Raw genomic sequence first — 22,435 nt, forward strand, 5'->3', positions numbered from 1 at the left:
ACAATTCTTTCATTTCAGTTCGTTCGCTATTTCTTACAGTGCTGCCAACCTCTGAATTTCAAAAGGCACAAAACTTGCAAAAAGCTTTATACCGCTTTAAAAGCACACGCTTTATTTTAAATCAGGGACTACTTTTATAACGGTTTGTATCTTAGAAAAGTAAAAAATAATAATGCCATATAGGTCATAACCACAAAATTTATTCATTCTTACCAATTCTGTAAAAAAGCCTTTTCCTTCATAATTTTAAATTTGTGGCTACCACATTTCAAGTCTCAATCTTGGCTGTGAAATCTCAATTATGCTGCAGAGTGGTATTCACTGTTAGTGAAAGCTTTAAGCTAAATACACACCAGGCAACCGTTGCAGCAACACGGCCATGTTGAAGCAAACGTTGCCTCGTGTGTAGCTGTGTTGCCAATTGATTTTCGTGTTGCTGCAACCGTTGCCTGAAATATCAAATAAATTTGATTTTTTGGGATAGGTTGCTGCAACCGTTGCTTCGTGTGTATCATTGTTTACTGCTTTTACTCGTTCACTTCGTTGAAAACAAGCGAAGAAGAAGGTTTGTGCGGAGTAAAATAAAGTGAAAAAGGAAAAAAATGGCAATTGAGAATAATGAAAATTATGTTATAATAATTTTATTAACGAATATAAAAATTTGAGAGAGCTGTGGGATATAAGTAGTGAAAAATATTAAAATAAAAATTTTAGAAAAAAAGCATACGAACAATTAAAAAATGAATACAATAAAATTGATAAAAATTTTAAGTCCGCAAAAGCGTTTCCTGTTGCAAGATACCGCAAAGTTATTGCCAGTCTAATTTCTGCTGATATTGCCTCTCTCATTATAGTATCTTGTTTCGTTATTTTGGCCTTTACGAAGTCCAACAATTTTCTAAACAGGGCTTCGTCTATCCTCATGTAATTTTTATAGTCCGCTGGCTCATTTTCCTTCAGTTCTTTCAGCAGCTTCTCGTTCGAAAATTCGATTGTTTTTAAAAGCAAATTTTTGGACCAAATTTTCTTTCTCTTCTTTTGTTGCATCTCTTCTTCCTCATTTTCGTACAAAAGTTCGTCAATTATAATAAGAGAAGTAATTTTACGTATTTCGTCGATCATTTAAAAAATTTAATTTTACGTATCTTCCGCTTGTACCTTTCCTGCACCACAGTTATACACAATACTGAGATTGAAGCAACGGCCGCAACGTGTTTCTTAAACAATGGCAACACGTTGCTGCAACCCGTTGCTTCAACGGTTGCATCGTGTATATCTAGCTTTATGATTGGGATAGAATGGCCGGCTATAGTTCTTTTTGGCAAATTTTATTCACAAACAAATATTTCTACCAAATTCGTGGTTGCAATAGAGAAACGCATTTAAGGAATCCTTTAATTTATCTTCAAATATTGAACTAAAAATAACAAGAATATACTATCCGATAAAGAAATTAATTTACTATGGAAATATTTCTAAACTGTTTTTCACCCTTTGCCTTTTAATTTTCTCGTTACTTGGTACTCCATATAATATTATTATTATTATATTTTTTTTAATTTACAGAATTATATGAGGCAAAATGAAGTGGTCGAGTTGATGTAAATGATTTGAATTGAACACCGTCAATATATATATAGATATATTCTCTTTTCAATAAAAAATATAACTCGTTTTAATGCCGACTTGTATTTAAAGCAAAAACACAGCTCATATAGCGCTATGCGAGTTGGTATCAGGTGCTGCCAAATTTAGGAATAAAGCTATTGCGAATGGTTTAGGGAAGCACTTAAAAAGTTTCCAATTCCAAAGAAAATTGAAAAAGAAGAAAGCGGAGCAAGTGTAAGTAAGCGATAAAACTTATTAGAAGAAATTCGAATTTTTTCAGAATTTAAATTGAACATGGTGATGCGATCAAAGCAACTAAGACTCTCATTGTGTGCAGGCGAATTCTGTGGTTGTAGCCAAAAGATCTTGAAATGGATGTACACTATCATAATTAGCCTTACGACAAAATATGAGCGCTTGCGTGGGGCTGCCCTAACGATAGTACGGACATGTCTGACTCAGCTTCAGTAGTTGGCATGTGTGTGCATCACTGGGGGTAGTTCTCGAACGAGCACCGCTTCATATATGTAGTTATTTCCGTGGTCAGAAGAATCTCGATTAAATATTAATTATTTATTAAAATGGTCGTGGCTATATTAGATCGGTCCGGGCCGAATTTAGGTTTTACTAATTTATTCATCGTAGTATGCACATGTAAGAGCAAAGACGGCGATCTGGTGACTGACGTACAGAACAATCTTAAATTATGGAGGGAATACTTGTCGAACCTATTAAACAGTGACAGCTGCGCATGTCACCGAGAATGTGAAGATCCCGATACCCCAATCGTTGACGACGGAATTGTCGTTCCGCTACCCGACCATGACGAGGTGAGAATAACGATAACGCGGCTAAAGAACAACAAAGCCGCGGGCGCCGACGGACTGCTGGCTGAGCTATTCAGAAATGGCGGCGAGGAGCTGGTAAGGTGCATGCATCAGCTCCTATGCAAAATATGGTCAGATGAAAGCATGCCTGCCGATTGGAATTTAAGTGTGCTCTGCCCAAGCCATAAGAAGGGCGATCCTGCAATTTGTGCCAATTACCGCGGGATTAGTCTTCTAAATATCGCCTATAAGGTTCTAGCGAGCGTATTGTGTGAAAGGCTGAAGCCCACCGTCAACCAACTGATTGGACCTTATCAGTGTGGCTTCAGACCAGAAAAGTCTACCATCGACCAAATATTCACAATACGCCAAATCTTGGAAAAGACCCATGGAAGGAGAATCGACACCCACCATCTTTTCGTCGACTGCAAAGCTGCATTCGATAGTACGGAAAGGAGTTACCTGTATGCCGCGATGCCTGAATTTGGTATCCCCCAAAACTAATACGGTTATGCAAAATGACGTTGCTCAACACCAGCAGCGCCGTCAGAATTGGGAAGGACCTCTCCGAGCCGTTTGATACCAAACGAGGTTTCAGACAGGGTGACTCGCTGTCGTGTGACTTCTTTAACCTGATGTTGGAGTGTATCGTACGAGCCGCAGAACTGAATCGCTCAGGCACAATATTTTATAAGAGCGTACAATTGTTGGCGCATGCCGATGATATTGACATTATCGGTCTTAACAATCGCGCTGTTAGTTCTGCCTTGTCCAAACTGGATAAAGAGGCAAAGCGAATGGGTCTGGTGGTAAACGAGGACAAAACGAAATACCTCCTGTCTTCCAACAAACAGTCGGCGCACTCGCGTATCGGCACCCACGTCACTGTTGACAGTTATAATTTTAAGGTTGTAAAAGACCTCGTGTATTGAGGAATCAGCATTAACACCGATAACAATGTCAGCCTTGAAATCCAACGCAGAATCTCTCTTGCCAACAAGTGCTACTTTGGACTAAGTAGGCAACTGAGCTGTAAAGTCCTCTCTCGACGAACAAAACTAACACTTTACAAGGCTCTCATCATGCCCGTCCTAGCGTATGGCGCAGAAGCTTGGACGATGACAACATACGATGAAGCGACGCTTGAATATCGCAGGCGAATATCGCAGGCGATGGAACGATGAGAAGACATAGACAAGCGCAGCGAATAAAGATCCAGCGGCTACGCTGGCTGGGTCATGCTGTCCGAATGGATACAAACGCTCGGGCTCTGAAAGTATTCGATGCGGTACCAGCTGGTGGTAGCAGAGGAAGAGGAAGGCCTCCTCTGCGTTGGAAATATCAGGTGGAGAAGGACTTGGCTTCACTTGGTGTGTCCAACTGGCGCCGTTTAGCACGAGAAAGAAACGACTGGCACGCTTTGTTAAACTCGGCCAAAATCGCGTAAGCGGTTATAGCGCCAGTTAAGAAGAAGAAGAAGTATGCACATAAAGGGTTGATATTTTCCTGCTGGGCAACTATCATTACTATATGCACATGTATTTACGAAGGTAAGAACATTCATGTCCAGCAGATTACGCCAACACAGCGCCGAAGCTGAAGTTTCACTGGACGCTTTCTAGCAGTCCAACAAACACAAGTCCGGGATTTTAGTGATATAGTTGAAAAAAAAAACTTGCAACAAAATGAAAAATAGCACGATTAAAAGCTAAAAAATACTTATCGGTTTATTAACACGCTTTCAGAACAACAGTAAAAGGTTCAATGGTATCGGAAATGAAAAAGAATTAGCAATCAAGTTGTTGGTTGTGTGAGGTGTGTGGGCGCACCAATGCTAGGCAAAGCAGGGCGCCGCTTCTTAAGCGCTTTTCGAACGCCGATTTGATCTTGAACGAGTTGCGGAGGAAATATAACCAAAATGAATAGTTAAATAAAAATAATGCCTACGCGCCGCTGCAGATAATTTACATTCATGAGTATACCTACATACCAGCATATACAAATATAAATACAGAACTATATATTTACATATACATATACATATACATATGCGTTAACTTATATAATATATACTCATATAAAAATAACAATTTTTTAGCACTTTGATTACACATTGGCGGCACGCTTTCGCCGCTATCCCTAGCTGAATATTCCACAGAAGATGACATGTGGAGTGAATGGCTTTTAACCTACGCCATTTTATTAGCATCAGCTCATCGGCCCATCTATAAATCACTAAATCACTCAGCGCTTCAAAGCGAAAGATTTACTCAGCCCGCGCGTTAGTCTGGCACATAAAATGCCACCCACCGTCGCGCCGTTAGGTGTCTTCGTTCAATTATCCTCACTTTGGGTTAAATGCGTATCATTGCATTGTTTATTTGACGTGTGTGAGCTTTCAATTTAACCCGTTTATTAACTCTCTTTCACATTGCGTCTTTGTTCGTGGGGTTACACACCTAAATTTTTTTAGAGTTCAAGGTTATGGATTCAGCACTCATTTTCTTCCTGAGCTGTTTTGTTAATTTATGAAGTCGTGCTAAGATTTGTTCGGACATTGACCAAATTCAATTGAAATTTATTTTGGAGTAGCATAAGTTGGCTAATTAACATGCAAGCTGCGTTTATTTGTTTGTCCTCACTTTTATTCGATGAATTGATTGGCGGCACGAAATTCATGATTGCATGGAAAATCTGTAAAAAATAAAGCAACAGTTCTGAAATTAAGGTTGACGCGTTCATTCACTTCTCTGCCATGTAAGAAGCTGCTGCATATGCGCATATGTATATAGATTTGTATGTAAGTGTGCACGCATGTTTGTAATACACGTGCATACACATACACCCACACATATGCAGAATATTTGTCCATTCATATAGAGAATGTGTTTGAAAAAGTTTGGCTGCAAAAAATATTCTGAGGTCATAAAGTGTTCCTACGCCTTCACACAATCACAAAATTTACTTCTACAGCGCCTTGCAAATATATTTTGCTTTCCATAAGTGGTAATCTGCACATCCACACACAACCATGTGTATGTCTGTACATATGTATGTATGTACGAGTACGTTAAAAATGCGACACAAATGTTGGATTGGCATTAAATCCCTAGATTACATTGCCTTTGTTTTTGCCCCATTTTGGTGCATTATTTATGCTTATTCCCATTTTTTAATTATCTAGCACATCGCTACATATGTATTGAATTTCGGTCGCTTTCTAAAATCTCTATATTCGAATCTGTAGATGACGAAAACTAAAAAGACGAGTATTAAACCTCTAAGCAAATATCATATTTTGAATCATTCACGCCCTTGTACAAACGAAGTGCTAACATATTTTTATTTATCGATTTCGGGTGTGTCTTAAAAAACATTGGCGCGTACACTCTCTTGATGTTGCTCCACAAATGGAGCGACCTACAGTTTTAAGACGACACTCGGAAGCTTGCCATTGCCTGCCGATGGGCGACCACTATTAGAAAAAATCTCTTTTTTATCATTTTGTGTTTCATGCACGGAGATTTTAACCTACGCACTCCCGAATGGTAATTACACACCAACCCGCTGGCTGTCTTAGTAAATTAAAAAAAAATTACTTTTCTTCACCATATCTAAACATATTTTTGCGAATTTTTTTGTTTAATAAATTCTCCGCAAGAAGAAGATGTATAGACCCCTTAAGATTTATAAGCTTTATGACATTGACATAGTGCAGAGAATAATCCAGCGGCTCTGATGGGTAGATTATGTCGTCTGAACGGGCACAAACGTTTCAGCTCTAAAAGTATTTGATGCGGTACCAGTTGCTAGTGGGAGGAAGAGGAAGACCTTAAAGGAATGCGTTGAAAGATCAGTTGAAGAAGGACTTGGTTTGAGTTTGTGTGTCCAATTGATTGAGAAACAGACAGAGAAATGAATAGCCCGTTTTGCTGAATTAGCCCAAAATTGCTTAGGCGGTTATCCCGTCAATCGAGACCTAGAAGAAGAATTCCTGAAAAATAGCTGCAAATTTATTTGCTTATATTTTCAGCTTAAACCATAATAAAGAATTTTGAAACCTGACTCAAATGTAGCTCTCAAATTTCTATATAGAATGGCTAAAGACCTTAAAGCTTCTTCTTTTTGAAGGACAATTTAATCACCGAAAAGTTGCGTATATCCCCTAAAACAATTTCAGGGGACCCTGGTAACGGTTTCATCACGATGAGAGGACCTGGGTTCCCTTGATAACCTGTGGTCTACTACTGCAAAGATGGGTCTCGCGTCAACTGAGCGAGAATATCTAGAGCGCGGTTATTGCAAATGAGAATGTCCCTGTACTTTCGCTCTCTGTTACTAGGAATACAGAAGAACTTTTCTAATAGTTTCTTTTTTTCACATTTGAAAATATGCGTTTTGGTCACCCTGTATATAATTTTACTCCATACAAAATATGTATACCTTAGAGTGCATAGAAAACACATACATACCTACATACTGTAGGTTTACACATGGGTAAGAGGCCAGAGCCCACGCTGCTGTTGTTGTACAATGACCACACGGCAATGTGCGTGTTAAGCACATCTTCGAAACATTAAGTATTGTACGAGTATTTGAAAAAATCACTCAATTCAAAGTGTTTTCACTTGACCTACGCTAATAAATTAGTCTTAACAAATTTGGGCAAACGTTTAAAACAAGAAATCAGCAGCAAATCAACAAGAGAACAGTTGTTGGAAAAATACAAATATTGACAAAAAGTAAACAAAATTATGGGAATCTCTAATTTTAGAAATGGCAACATCATAACAAAAGTTCGCTGAACTTCAAGAAAGAAAAACAAAAATAACCAATTAAAGATTTATAATAATAAGAACTTATTAGCAAAATAATGAAATGAATAAAAAATAAAAAGCACCTGAAAGACAAAAGCTAAATAGCAGCTGGTGAAAAGAAGCCACGGAATGCACCATCCATTAGTTGGAACCGAAAAAAAGTCACATAATTCTCAAAAAGGCATTCAAATTGAAATTAAAATTTTTGTAGCAAAAGATATTCTACTCTGCATGGAATTAGACACAAAATGACAAAAGAAGCGATTAAACAAAAATATATTTTCTATTCATTAAAGAAAATATTGCAATGTTAGAACGTAGAAGAGAGAAATGGTGCTTGTTGCCCGAAAACGATCTGACGTAGTACGCAATGACATCAATACATAGGCACGAGGCCAAATGCACGTATAATACTCGTACATACCTCCATGTATAATTATAGGTGAAGTTGCGATAGAAATGCCACCAGCTTCCTACTCTTCAAATCTCTCTATTTGCCGTTAACAATGTTAGTGTCACCAACTATAATTAGTTATTACCAAGAAGGTGAAGTAGGAGTATGCGCATTTCGGCGTGCTCATTTGTTGTTGCCTAGCAAGTCATCAAACTTTCTCCCATATCCATTTTAAGCTATTTACAAAAACAATCTGAATTTAAACTAAATAAAATCACCGTAGAAAATATGTAGACTGCAGAGCAACAAAAATCGTTATTTCATATTGAAATCCAAAGAATTCGTCTACCCTTTTCTCAGTTCTCCTCAAGTTGAATAGCCAGAATGTCGCGGCTACCAATTATCTGATGCAGTAAATTCGCGGTATATAAAATGCTGTTGTTTTAGTAAAAACTGTAAAAATTTGCATACAACTAATAGTTTGAGTTTGACACTGAAAAATCAGAATAAATTAACTTTTTTTGACACTCGAATTAGTTGGTTTGACTGCAGTTTTCTTGTTTTCGTTTCAAACGCTTCATGCTGAGCGACCTTGATTTTGCGTTTTGTTACAGGCGGAAGCATTTTACTCAATCACTTCTCCTTTTATGCAATTCACGCAGGTAATATTTTACATAATTATCATTCCATGGCTCCAAAAAATGTTTTTTTTTTCGGATTTACGCAAATATGCAGGCACATACGAGGTGGTGCTATGATGTAACGAGACTGACGTAAGGAAATTAATTTTGCTTCCTACATTCGCAAGGGATGAAATAAATCTTCCAGCACGCAGTGCTAAATCCTCTCATAATAATAATATGTACATTCAAACTTCATTATGCACCCCTCTTCTTCCATTATTGGGAGCAGTTCTGGAGATATTCTTCATCCAGGAGACATATCGTTTTCTCTTTCATTGCAACAAAGAACTCCAGCCTTGCTCTTTTTAACGCAGCTTCATCTTGGAAAGCACAAATAAGTCGAACTAATCTAAATCCGACAATTAATGCGATGGTTCAACAGTTGGCCAGAAAATCTCCTGAAGGCAATGGCGGCTTCACTACAATTCGGGTCGTCAACAAGAACGCAGTAATGTTGCTCAGTAATCTGATCTTCAGAAACCGAGTTAAGTAGGAAAATTCTATGAATTAAAAAAACAATAATAATTGATTTGAGTTTTGATTTATGCGCAAGTTGGCTCTTCGTTTCTGAATGAAAAGTAAAATACCATTTTCAACGCTATAATACTGTCAGTCTCTTCATTTAATAGCCCTACCTTGTATTTATTAAAAGTTGGTTATCGGTTGAATTATTTTCAAATCAAAAGCTACTTTGAAATTTGCAGCTATTGTGAGCTTAGAAACTCGGTATCACACAAGCGCAGTACAAAGTGGATGGCTTTAGTAATGTTTTTATTTAAAATTTAACTCATAGTTGCCCTAATATCTATTAATTTGTACCCCTACGATTTTTTATAATAACGGGTGTCCATTGCAAAGTAATGACTGCGCCACTATTATATCATTGAAAATGGTTAAGCGCTCGAAAATATGCAAAAACGACACGCCATAAAAACTGTCACTCAAGTAAAATATGTAAGCATACCAAACACTAAAGCTGGATAAATGCAATTATATACATTTTTATTTTTTGCTTGGTCATGCAGAATTTTGGAACGCGGATTTTCAAAATGTGTAGAAATGGAGCGTTAGAACACTTAGCAATTATAATAATAAAAGGGCAACATTTTCAAATGCCGAGCGGTGTAAAAAATATCGTGAAACTGTAAAAGAGAATATAAAGATTTGTAGCCATTAAAAACTAATGCGCGCGTTTATTTTTCAGACGCACGTTTGATACATAACACAACGTAGTATGATGTTTTTTCTCTGCCAAGCGTTTAAGTTGCTCAAATATCCAGTCTCAATCCGTCAAAGGGAGATAGTGGAAAATTCTAAAAATGTCTGATTACATCTCTGTACTTAAATTTTTATAAATTCTCCGATACGTGCAAATAACTGCATAAAAAGTTAATATTAAATTCACAACAGTCACTTGAAGTTTATTTATGTTTGCAAATTAGTGCAAGAGGTTTGGTTATTTATCTCATAAAAGTCAAAATTGCTTCTTGACATCTCTGCATTTTTCCATGAATCTTAAATAATTTCTAATACTTACTGCGACGGGGTTTTTACCCCGAAATAAAGATGTGCCAAAAGCTACAAAGTTCGCCCGTAACCCACTTCCCACAATTTACTCTAATAATCTCAGATCAATTCAGTGCATCAGCTTGCATTGCACGTACAAATACAACAAAACATTTACTTACCTACACATACGTACATGCTTAGACACAAGCAAGTGTAAGTCACTTGGTATGCCTTTGCCAAATATGACCATTGCAACAAGTTATTGTTGTGCGCCGTTGTCAACAAAGATGCAAAGAAAGCAAAATAGTAAATAATGAAAATGTTGGACATAAATTAATCGCAAATATAAAGTAAGCCAACTCTAAGTGCCAACCGATGGTGGCGGTTCCACGCCGACGATCGAGACGGACGGGCTGGCGAAATATGCAAGCCGGTATCAGCGCTGTCGTTACAATCGCGCCACAATTGGATTCTCAGCGACGACGCACAAGCAGAAGCGCCAGCGCTAGCGCCACAGCCATATCATTATTTGCGCATTTTGGTAGCCGCTTATTCAATTGGCCCTCTTTTGGCTGTGTTGCGCGGTAATTGTGCCTGCCGGCTTGTCTGAGACCATCGCGTCACTCGCCAGCACAATTTCTTTCGATTACACAATTCTACGCTCAACACTTTTTTCGCTCGCATTTTGTTTTAAATACATCAACCGAATTAAAGTTTTCGCGGGTACATAATTGTTTTTTTTTCTTTGTGCATGTTGATGTGTATCTGTGCATGTTTGCGCATTTTACTAGTGTTCGACATTTTAGACTTATTTTGAAATTTGAATTTGAGTCACTAATCGTACGTGCCAAAGGTACTTATGGAGTCACATATGTATATATGCACAAGTGTGTATGTAATTATTTCCACAATATATACATATTTTGTTTTGGCAATATATTAAATGCGTGCACACATTTTATTTTTATTTTATTTTTTTATTTACATTTGACTCACACACAATTGTAATTATATACTTTGAATTTGACTTGAATAAAAATCTGGAATAAAATGTTTTACATCATTCGATAAAATAAATATTTCCGCGTTCGGCCAATTTTCGGCGGTCGGTGCGTTGTAATGAATTTTAAATTCGAATAGACGAAATAATTTCGACGCAATGCAAATTTCTTTATTGCTCGGGGTGATCGCACATTTTGTTTTAATTATAAGTCTATATACATTATATGTTTACTTTATACAAAGTTTTTAATTAAAAAAAAAAATAAAATAAAACGCACGCCAACAGTGCAAAATATAGAAACTCATTGGTAGGGGAGGCTTTTGGTTTGCTTCGCTTTACATTTGAACGATGTTGGCAAATTTATTTCCAAAGTGCGCCTTCTGTTACCTAAACTCAATGTTTATTGGCAACAAATTTTGAAAATTCGTGCAAAAATATCTTTAGATTGACTTGCAAGGCTCGCTGCTGTGCGGGTCGATGCAAAGAAAATGGGGCTGCTGTGACCGCAATATGAAATTAAACACCGGAACGTCGACTTAAAACTTCGCGCACCAACCTCAATAAATCTGTTAAAAAAATCTCGTACTATTTGCTAGAATGGTCCGATTTACTTCGCTCTTGAAGATAAAAAATTTGCGTCCTTGAGTTTTGCACTCATATGAGCTCGAATTAGACATCACATTGGGTAAGGGTATATTTTGTATTGACTTCAAACTTGTAATTTTAGTGGGTTTTAAGAAAATAAAGTAGGATATAATAAAAAAACTTTCTATACTTAAAGGTGGAAAATAAGGAGGAAATCGAGGTCTGATGAAGTTTGCACATTAGTAAGTTTTTTTAAATGTAGCGCTCACTACTACCATCGTCAGCTAAAATGTATGGCTTCTTTGATTTCGACAGGACTATACCACATTGATCAAAAAGTTCCGCAAATATATTCAGAAATTCAAAATACTAGTTCATTCCTCAAAAGTGATACCTTCATCAACTGCAACACGCGCTTATGTCAGCGTTTTGTCCAGCTCTCAAAACATTTCCGCAACTCTATTTTCGGTATAGCCATCGGAGCCGTCTTCGATTTTTCCATTACCTCCTTTCAGCTGTTAAAAAACGTGTTCTCCGTAATGGTGTTTTGACTCGATCAAGCAGAAAAAAATCGCAGGGAGCTATATAAAATGAGTTCAATAGTTTTTGACGGTATTGCTTTCGCTCTCGGTCAAAAATTCATGAATAATGATGTCACTGGGCGACGTTGCGTCATCAAGGTACAAAAAATATGTTCTTTTCCCAGAAATTCTTTTGTTTTTAGCGAATTGCCTCACGTGAACATCTCCTTACGCCCAAATAATAGTATTTAATTACTGTGTGACCTACTGTCAAAAATTCGTGACTTGCAATACCGTGGGAATTCACAAAAACCGTGAGCATCGTTTTCTTTTTTGATTGAAAACGACGTCGTTTTTTTTTGGTCTTGGTTCATTAGGAGCTCTCACTTACTCGCCTGATGCCTAAATTACGGGTAGTACTCATAATCCCACGTCTTGTCTTCTGTAATGATGCGTTTGATGAATGTTGGGTCGGATCAAGCCTTGGTGTTCATGCATTTGGCGATATCAACATGGTCCATTTCTTGCATGAATTTCAGTTTCCCAGCATTTCTAGGGGTTTCGCACCATTGAATCCATTTTTAACGCAAAATTTGATACAAACTGGTTATTGCAAATTCAAAGCCTTTCTTAAAACTGTAAAAATCGAAAACATATGACAACCTAATTAACAAAAAAAAAAAAACAACAGAACAAGAAGAACGGAAGTAAGTTGACTTAGAGCCTCATATGGAGTTTGTTCGGGAACTTTTTGGTCACGGTGTAGCCATGTTATGATATGACTTAGCGATGCCAGATTTTTCAGTTAACGAGCGGTTTTCAAAAAATTTAAAGAATTTTATTATTTAAAATCAGATATCTCCATATTATATCTGAAATAGTTACTAGTATTGAAATTAGTATTTTATGAGGTAGGGTAAAAACTTTTGAGCCTAAGCTTTCATGTAAGTAATCAAGTATTTTTTACACTAGAAGTAAAACACATACGCTGCTGCTTTTACACACCCGTTTATGCATAACTTTTTCTCCACCTCACTATGATTAATCACATTTTATTTTCTTAGACATGCGGCCTACACAACTTTTACCATAAAAAGCTACTTATAAAATTATGAAGAAAAAATGTGCTTATAAAAGTTTAAGTAAATCAAACTGAAGTTGACTTCGAAAACATAAATTTTGCACTGAATTTGCATACTAAGGCATATAACTGAAGGAGTGACAAATACCGCACCATATTTTCATATAGAAAATTAGCACAAGCCAAGCAAATGGTCACCCACAAGCCATGCGCGGCTGGAACGGCAGCCTACACCGGTAGCACGGCAGTGGCTTCGCCGATGTAAATATATGTACGTACTCGTATGTATGTGGTACTCGCTGCTAATTGTCAAATCTTTTAACTTTAGACTGAGTTTTAAAATATTGAGCATTCAATTAATCAACGGATAAATAAGTAAAGAGGGACCTGTTAGGAATTGCGCAAAAATTTTAATACTTAAATCGATATCTGGGCAATTATACAAATTAAATTCCCATCAAAATTAACAAAATTAAAGGTAGTCATTAACGTATTGAGTATATTGAGGTGTGTGCATGAGTATGTGTGTATGTGAATACATATATACTTACTCACAGCTGTCGATGTTTACCACTTGGCCTGTAACCTTGACATCGCCCATTTCTTGCTCTTAATCCGCTGCACTTTCAATTCAAATTTCGATTGCTTAACAAGTATTTGTTTAGCTAATTTCCCCCCCAATTGAAAGCAGCCAATAAGGTGCCGCAGGGCATAACGCTGTGCTAAGCTACGTCCGCTAGTTTCAGTATCACCGACAGCAATCTCTAGTTGTAATTATATTTTCGGCATAGCGGCAGTCAAAGGTATTTGCGCACAAAACACGCCCACACACTCATTTGGCGGCGGGCAAAGGTCTTAGTTACAAATTCAACGATACATAGCTACGCGCAACGAACCAAGCAACAAGTACTTGTATACAGCGACTAGCTCCATTGTACGCCATGCGGCACATTGGAATGGAGCAATGCGTGTCTGATAAAATTTGTTTTATCCACTAACAATTTTTAACAGCAAAGTTAACAGTAGAAAAAATGAATCGATTGATCTGGTGGAAAAATATATTTATTTTATAAAGCGAAGTTTTGGCGCCAAAGCAAGTCTGCGCACAATTTCAAGGCTGAGTAAACAGCAGCGAGCATCAACAAAACAGCTGCTGCAACCGTAACCGTATAAATCTATGCATTCATGATGAAAAAATGTTTCGGAATTAGAGATGGATACGCAGAGACGCCTACACAGACGTATCGGTGCAAGAGACAATGCACAGTGAATACTGTTTCTAATCAATTGAACTGTGAAATGGTAGTGGATTTTTCGCTTAGTGTAAAGCGGTTCTACATTAATATGGAAACTTCACCAACTTCAACCCCTCCGTAACATAAAGCAACACCCTTTTAGCGGTCATAGGCAGGTTTTGGATTGTAGTCTTGTGTTGCGGAAAATATTTCCATAAGGCAAAGTGATTATGCGTAGGCGAAAACTGTCAGGACCTACCAAAAAAATGATCACTGCAATTGAGAGTAAAATTGCAACGATAATCATGAGATATTTAGTCTTGGTGTTGAATTATACACCTTTTTCCAAATAAACGCAGGAAAACAATAAAATGGCCTATATTTCATTTTTATGAGCTTAAAATATTTCATAGCCTTTGTGTCGGAATTCAGTCAGCAGTCTCGATTACGAGGGTTAGATCATTATATATATATTGGGTGTTTGGCCGAGCTCCTCCTCCTATTAGCGGTGTGCGTCTTGATGATGTTTCAAAATATTACTTTTCAACTAAAAAGCCCTTATCCTTTCATCCGGCATATTTGAAAAAAAAAAAAAAAAATGTATGTAGTAACTTTTTTCACATTTATGTTTGGTTGAAAATATTTATACCTCGGATTAAGAGAGCTGCCAGTAACTGCGATAGTGGCTAAGAGTTACTAGAGAATCATTAAAGGCACTGACATTGATATCGCTGATATTCCTCTGAATATAAAGGCGCAATATAAAATACCTTGGCATAAAAAAAAATCAATTTTTTTAAGGGGTTAGGGGTAGTCAGAAATTTCAAAAAATTGATTTTTTTTAAACTTTCTTAAAGTATAATATTTTAAAGCTATTGTGTGAAAATTTGAAGTGAATCCGACAAATACTTTTCGAGGTATTCAACAATTAACGTTTAACAAATAGCATTTTTCTCAAAACTATGTTTTTTGAACTGGTGATCACTGTAACTTAAAAACCGTTTGGTAGATTTCAATAAAATGTATACTGCTTTTGAAAAACATAAGAAACTCGTGATTGACCGATGAATTTTTTTTTTAAGTTCGATTTTTTACCTCTCGGTTTTTTTCTCGAAAATCTGAAAAATATTTCCTGAGGCCGCCATATTGTTAATTTTGAAAAAAAAGCTTCGATCAGGCACAAGATTATCTAATAGATAATAATAATAATTTCTAATAAAACGAATTTCTCTTGTCCGATTTACTTTAGATGAATCTCCAAGGACTTGTGATGATCACCGCAAGGGACTTCTGGAGAAACGGTCTTCACACAAACAGCGATAACTTTTACAATTACTAATTTTTTTTTTAATTTTACTTAAGTCCAATGAACGGTAAATACAGCTACGAGTTTGGAAATTGAATGTCGTGGGTTCCCCATGATTTTTTGGGTTCTCCTTCTATTGTACCGGGGCCAGAGAGTTTTCCAAATCGCACATGAAGAAATGGAGCTTCATCTTTTCTGCCCTGTTGTGCAATTCCCCTTGAACTACAGCCCGAGAGAGGAAGGAAGTCTCTGGGCAATTTAATTTCCTTCTATGCTTTTCCAGATTAAGATTATTATTATATGTATTTTTTGTTAACACATCTCTATTGGTCTGTAAGATAATTGATTTTTATTAACTAATTTAGTTTTTTAATAGTGTCCGTTGCCTAAAGAATGCTTTTAGAGTTTATAAATAATTTCATGCGTCTTATGAAACCCGTCCGTTCGGTTATATTTTGTGCCCCTTTTCCAGTATAACCAACTTAATCTCGTTCGCGCCGAATGCTCTCTTTCATCACCAATTGTGGCTCATGACTTAGTGACTTGACGTAACCCTACAAAAGGTAGTCCAAAGGAGTTAAGCAATACCAAGTCATTTGTTCATCAAAAATTCGTTCCGATAAAATGTGAACCATCTCGCTGGCACCATATAGCAAATGGACGATTGGTGTGTGTATTTTGGTATTGGCGTGTTAAACCAAAATATCAAAATGTTTCGTGAGGATTGTTCTCATTTCAAATACAGAAATCTTTATTTAATTTACAGACGAGTTGCTCAATAGGTTTGGCGCACAGAAAATACTAATTTGTGTAAGTCTTTGTATGGTAATTTGTCAGAATATGCTGAGAAAAAATGTTTAAAACATGAGCTTTTATGGAAGCCTGACCTGCCAGGTAATCGTAACGAAAGTTATATGCATATAAAAATACCCGTTACAACCTTCATAATGTTTGGATGGGTTACCGCATGCACCACACTCGCATTTTTGGGAGACTTTAGATTTTGCTTCGCTTTCAGCAAAATGAATTGCCTGGCTTTACAGATCTTTTCCGAAAAAGAGGTACTATGACATGAGATTATTTGAAAAAGGGCCTAAATATCATGGAAAAATATATACATATTTATTTGTGTAACTTTGTGTAAATAACCAAAAGCGCATAGATGAGCAAGCAGCAATAGCAGCTTGCCTGGAATTGGACACTAAAAACTCCCACAATCTTGTATCGATGCGATAATCTGGAGTATCAGATTTGGTTTCTGCTGCGTCTGAGACGCTTAGTTGCTTAGTGTGACGTTTCGCTGCTGCTCGATCAGTCCACTGCTGGCAAATTTTCAGTTTTAAACTCAATATTGTTTAGCTCAACTTTTAGTGGCATTTCAGCCAGCTTCGTTGACGGACGTGTGAATGCAATAAGCGGCTCCGCTTTGTAGAAAACGTTACCAAACCGCGCGTATATCGATCAGACGCGTTTTGTGGCAGTCAAAGTTACACAAATGCTTGAGTGTTGGTGCCTGGTGCAGTGAGTGAAACCGCGAACGTGCGAACGAGCGAAAGAGCGAACCAGCCCACGGGTGATTACACTAAGCGAGTGTTGAGCGCATGAGCGTTTTGCCAACAACCACAGTGAGGCGAACAAGCGCGCCGGTGTAACACCGAACTATGTTAAAGTTGCTCAAATTTTGAACTATTGTTTTAGTTCTAGTAGTGCCATTTTGAAAGGCCCAATAAGCAAAAGTGATTGATTAACAGGCAAATATTGTGAAAATAAGAAATTACATTGAATTCGTTGCTGACGTTTAACGGGTTAATGGCGCATAAACGCAAGCATAACAGCCGAATTTTCCTATACTGAGAAAGTTTTAAAACTATCAATTTGCTAAAATAACTTAGATCGCTGGTTTTTCTTTTGCTTTTTTCACTTTTCATGTGAGCCGAACAATTAAGTGTTTGCCTCGCGACTGGTGTTGCAAGTTGCGTGCAAGAAGCAGTTTATGCAGCGCCGTCATTGTTTTTGTTTTTGTTTTTGATTTTCATCATTTTATTGCTGCAATTGGTTTAGCTTTTCGCTATTTCCGCCGTGCTTGAAAATAGCTTTTAATCGGAAAATTCCCAAAGCGAAAACTAATGCCCGAAGCAAGAAAATGTTAAAAAAATTAAAATAGCAAAAAAGAAAAATAAATAAATTGAAAGTAAAAATTTTAATTTTCCTTACATAAAAGACACGGAAGATATAAACAGTGTTGCGCTTGAAGTAAAAAAAGAGAGAAATTACATTAAATAGTTTAAAATGTGGCTGAATTGTTGGATGCTTATGGCTTGGGCAGTGAGTATTAGAGTTTAATTTGAAAACTATTTATACGATGTTCCTTAAGAGCAAAATTAAAAATATTTTTAAAGTGCACTACGATTATATTTTTACATTTCTTTATTACGCTTCTATATAAAATTATTGGTGCGTTGGTGATTGTTTAGTCTTAAGAAAGACTTCACCAATTGGCGCCATAAAAGTCCAGTTTTTGGTGTGCCAGTCTTCTTTATATCCTCGACAGAACCAGACATTTTTTCACCAATCTTTGAATTGTCGAATTTGCGATGTGTTGTTTTTAACCTTCGGTAAACGCGCCTATTTTTTTTTTTGACGTAAACGCCACACTGGGGTAAGCTTCACCCCACAACAACAACAACAACAACAGCTTCACCCCAATTCATAAACTTTTTCCACAAACAGAGTTAAAGAATTATTTATATATTTTTGTAAGTATTTAGATAAAATATATTCAAAATGAATTGTTTAATTTAATTTATTTAAAAATATCAGATAATATATTTATTTATTCTTGGGTTTTATTCCCATGAAGAAAATTTTTTTCAGAAATAGGCTTTGCATTCTAAAGAAAATATATCGGAAATACTTATAAATAACTAAATATATCGGAAAACTATTTTGGACTTCAGAAAACTATGGAAACTGAAAATAAAATACGAAATTAGCAAATTCATAATATTCAGTTAGTGAATTATTAGTTGTCCATTATTATATATAGTTTTTGTAGTAGTATGAACCATGTTTTTGTAAAAAATTAATTACAAATAAAAAATAAATAAATAGTCAAAAATTATCAATATGCGGTGTACACTTTTCCTTGATGCTGACAGTATACCTATTACGTACATATATGATATTCAGCTTAGTCCCGTCGAAGGTGAACTTTTATCTTTTTTACATTAATTCCATTTCTATAAGGAGTGGTCTAGAAGTCCGCCTCTAAAAGAAAGTGAGGTGGAATATTTTTATTTGATTTTAATGACGATGATAGTCTTCTAGACTTGTCAGTATATGGTGTATACTTTTTTTGACGATGACTGTATATGCAAAAAAATACTCTTACTTCAAACTGGGGTAAATTTCACACAATCACTTTTTTAGATCTGCATAAATACGGTGCGTACCAACTACTGAGGACTTACTTCATTCGACGAGTAAAATAGGCGTTGCTAAAATAATGGCATATTTGCAGATGTTAGAATACTCATCAAACAGTTTGTGGAGTGTCTCAAGCCCCAGTGTGTCTACCGAAGGTTAAAGGTCGACCATTTTCATAATACGTTTAAATAATTTGAACGCATCGTTCTATCGTGTAAAATTGTTCATCTGTCTAGTTAACAAATGTCAAAGATGACAAAAAAAGGTACCGTTTAGGATTGTTATACGAGTATCAGCAAGTATTGTCTAGCGATCGATGCCGAAAGGTTTTTGTAAATATTCAAGGAAGTTTTGAAATTAAACCGTTAAGCTAAGGTTTGGTGCTTTCTCCATGCCTCCGCTTGGGCTTCCTCTGTTCACACCCTTTGTTAACGTGCTCTGATATTACATTAAAGGTCAAGTACAAAACCGACTTTCCGCCCTAATCTAGGCAGCCCGAAAAACTCTTAACTCTTACTAAATTTCATCCAAAATTTGAAAAATTATTTTTATTCCTTTGGTCTGCCTTTTACCTTTATTATTATTATTATTTATGCTTAAGTATTAATGGGAAGCGTACCTCTCAAGGCTTCTTTCCTACCACTTTTACTGCACTTATTGCCTGTTATATTTTTTTCATTTTTTCGAGTTATTATTTTTTTATGTAACAAAATATAAACAAAATTGGATCATAAATACGAAATATATCGTTTACGCAAACCTTTTTTTTTCTCAAGCAATTTTAATTCCAAATACGAATCAAATCGGGCCATAAATAAGATGTTTTAAAATTTCCCGATATCAACGCCATCTAGCGCGAATGGGTCGAATTATTCACTGCACGAATAGTAGGATCTATAAACTTTTTGACGTCATAAAGATAGTTTGGCGAAATACGATACAATGTCTGACTTTGCAATACCAAGCAAAAGAAGGTCTACTTGTTTTTTAAACCCACTCACAATAGCTTGGGAGATTATTCTAATTCCACAATGGCTGTCAAAAGGTTTCTCGCCAAATACAGCATCCCAGAAGTAGATCATTCACTGCGCTAGATCATACGCCGTGCAATTTTCTCTGTTTTCTAAGGAGAAATTATCAAGATCTTTGGGCGCTAAATTTTTGAAAGAGAAAGCTGCGTGCGTTCTGAAAGAGCTGACAAAAGGATATTTCTCGCACTGTTTTCCACAGTGGAAAATTCACATAGAGCGTTGTATGATGGATAAGCGAAACGTATTGACGGTGATAATAGTTAAATATTTTTATTTTATGTTAAATTATGTATGAAATGAAAATAAAATGCTTACAGTGTCAGTTTGATTACTTCATGACCAATCCTCGTATCTCGACTTCGCCGCAACCCGTACCCGATACACGTTTAATGGCCAAAACATTTATTTTTTGCTAAGTCATATGAATGTGCACCGAATTAGAGCATATATGCAACTTTTAAATTGCAACTTTTGGTGGCCGCAGTAGCCGAATGTTGGTGCATGACTACCAATCCGATGTGCGTAGGTTCGAATTTCCGTGCATGAACACCAAATTCTAATTTTTTCTAATAGCGGTCGCGCTTTCCTTTTGCCTGGGGAATTGGAATAGTATCTCTCAAGCAGAGTTTCTCGGGATAAGGGACGCTTATAGGACAATCGGAAATCATCAATAACATCTATCGGAAGCACGTATTTTTTCAGCTAGTCAAGCAGCTATCTTAGCTATAAAGTCACAAACAACCAATTTAAAACCATCAGATAATGCAAAGAAGAATTAAATGCCTTGGCACACAGGACTGACATCCCTCTCATCTGGGTATCTGGCCATAAGAATATAGAAGAGCATGGAAAAGCTGAACAGCTGGCAAGACAGCTGGCTTCTTCTAGAGTATCCGATGTGGTCGCAGGATTGTTCCCGAAGCGTCTACAAAAGAGAGAGTTTCTTGCAATTCCAGAAGCAGGTTGTTGACAAATGGACCAACACCGATACCTGCAAAATAGGAAAGAAAACGTGGCCACATTACAACAAGCCCAGAACTAACGAGCGGTTAAGAAAGCCAGTAACAGACAGCTTCAGAATTTCGTCAACAATAACCTTCCATTGGCTTATCGTAGAGCATGCTAGAAAAATGGGGTGGCCGTATAAAGAGAGATGTACAAGCTGCAATCAAGAAGATTCCAGGGAGACAGTATTCCACTATCTGTGTGAGTGCGCAAATCTGGGAGCTCTATGACATAGAATACTAGGGGAAATTTCAATGAACAACTTGGTAGAGATTGTAGAAAATAAAATAGATGGCAAAGACAGATTTATAGTCAAATAAAGATGGATTGATTAAATAACGGCAGTGGTTCCAAATGATACCTTAGTGGTGTACCAAAATGGTACCTTTTGTGCTAATTGAGTCTGGGATGTGCCACTCATACAGCCCCTCTACCAACCAACCAACCAGTGGTCGCGTCTCGTCAGGCAATGGCAAACCTCCGAGTGTATTTCTCCCATGAAAAAGCTTTTCATAAAAAATATATGCCGTTGGGAGTCGGCTTAAAACTGTAGGTTCCTCCAATCGTGGAACAACATCAAGACGCCCGCCACAAATAGGAGCAGGAGCTCGACCAAACACCTAACAGGCGTATACGTATTATTTTTATATTTTTATGCAACTTTTAAAAAATTTTTCCTATTTCGTATACAAAGCCGTCGGACAGGACAAAAAATTTCGCCACTTGCCAATACAAACTTATCCTTTGAATTTTAGAATAGTTACTTTGCAGTCTAAAGAGCACGCACAGCAGATATGATTCCATTTTCATGAACGTGATTATAAATAATTGCCTGAGTATCATTGCTAATGCCATTTTCCAAAACCTTATAAGTTTTCTTTAATTAAAAAAAAAAAAAAAAAAATTATCGTCGTAAATTAAATAACGTCATGCCAAGAATAAATTGATAAGTGATAAAAATGATTGAAATTGACTGTTCACATCATTTTATCGCTTCACGTGGATTATCAAGCAGTTCCATACAAAGTAGCAATTATTTATTAATTTTGAGCAAATCTCATTACAACAGAACAAATTATATTTCAATAGCAGCGGCCGTCAAAGGCAACTAATTCCGCTTTGTCTTCCATGCATATTTCAGTATTGATTTTCAAGCGTATAATTATTCAATGCATAGATGCAAACACACACATATGCAAATGCAATAAACATAAACAAATAAACAAACAACTTAGTGGATGGAACTCGCCTTTTTTGCTCATCTCCCTACGGTTGCCACCGCTCGACCCTAGACGTTAGCAAACACGCTCATCTCCACAGGAAATCACACATATCTACACACGAGTACGTGAAACTAATTACGATTTGGTACTAAATATTTTCTTTACGCCATTTATTTCTAAT

The 22,435-nt window shown here is 36.6% G+C and overlaps 1 protein-coding gene across 6 annotated transcripts in view; it reads left to right on the forward strand.

Moving 5' to 3' along the window:
- Positions 1–16,954: 16,954 nt before the first annotated feature.
- The window catches only part of LOC129240834 (uncharacterized), a 46,512-nt gene continuing 41,031 nt past the window's right edge, over positions 16,955–22,435 (forward strand). Inside the window, exons 1-2 of one of the 6 annotated variants that reach the window (XM_054876852.1) lie at positions 16,955–17,497; positions 17,791–17,894. In XM_054876852.1, coding sequence (XP_054732827.1) covers positions 17,859–17,894 — 36 coding nt within the window. In that variant the 5' untranslated portion in view covers positions 16,955–17,497; positions 17,791–17,858. The remainder of the gene's footprint in view (positions 17,498–17,790; positions 17,895–22,435) is intronic. The other 5 variants (XM_054876853.1, XM_054876855.1, XM_054876856.1 and 2 more) reach the window with 5 other exon arrangements.

This window comes from Anastrepha obliqua, chromosome 3 (assembly GCF_027943255.1).
Source record: "Anastrepha obliqua isolate idAnaObli1 chromosome 3, idAnaObli1_1.0, whole genome shotgun sequence".
Lineage (NCBI taxonomy): Eukaryota > Metazoa > Arthropoda > Insecta > Diptera > Tephritidae > Anastrepha > Anastrepha obliqua.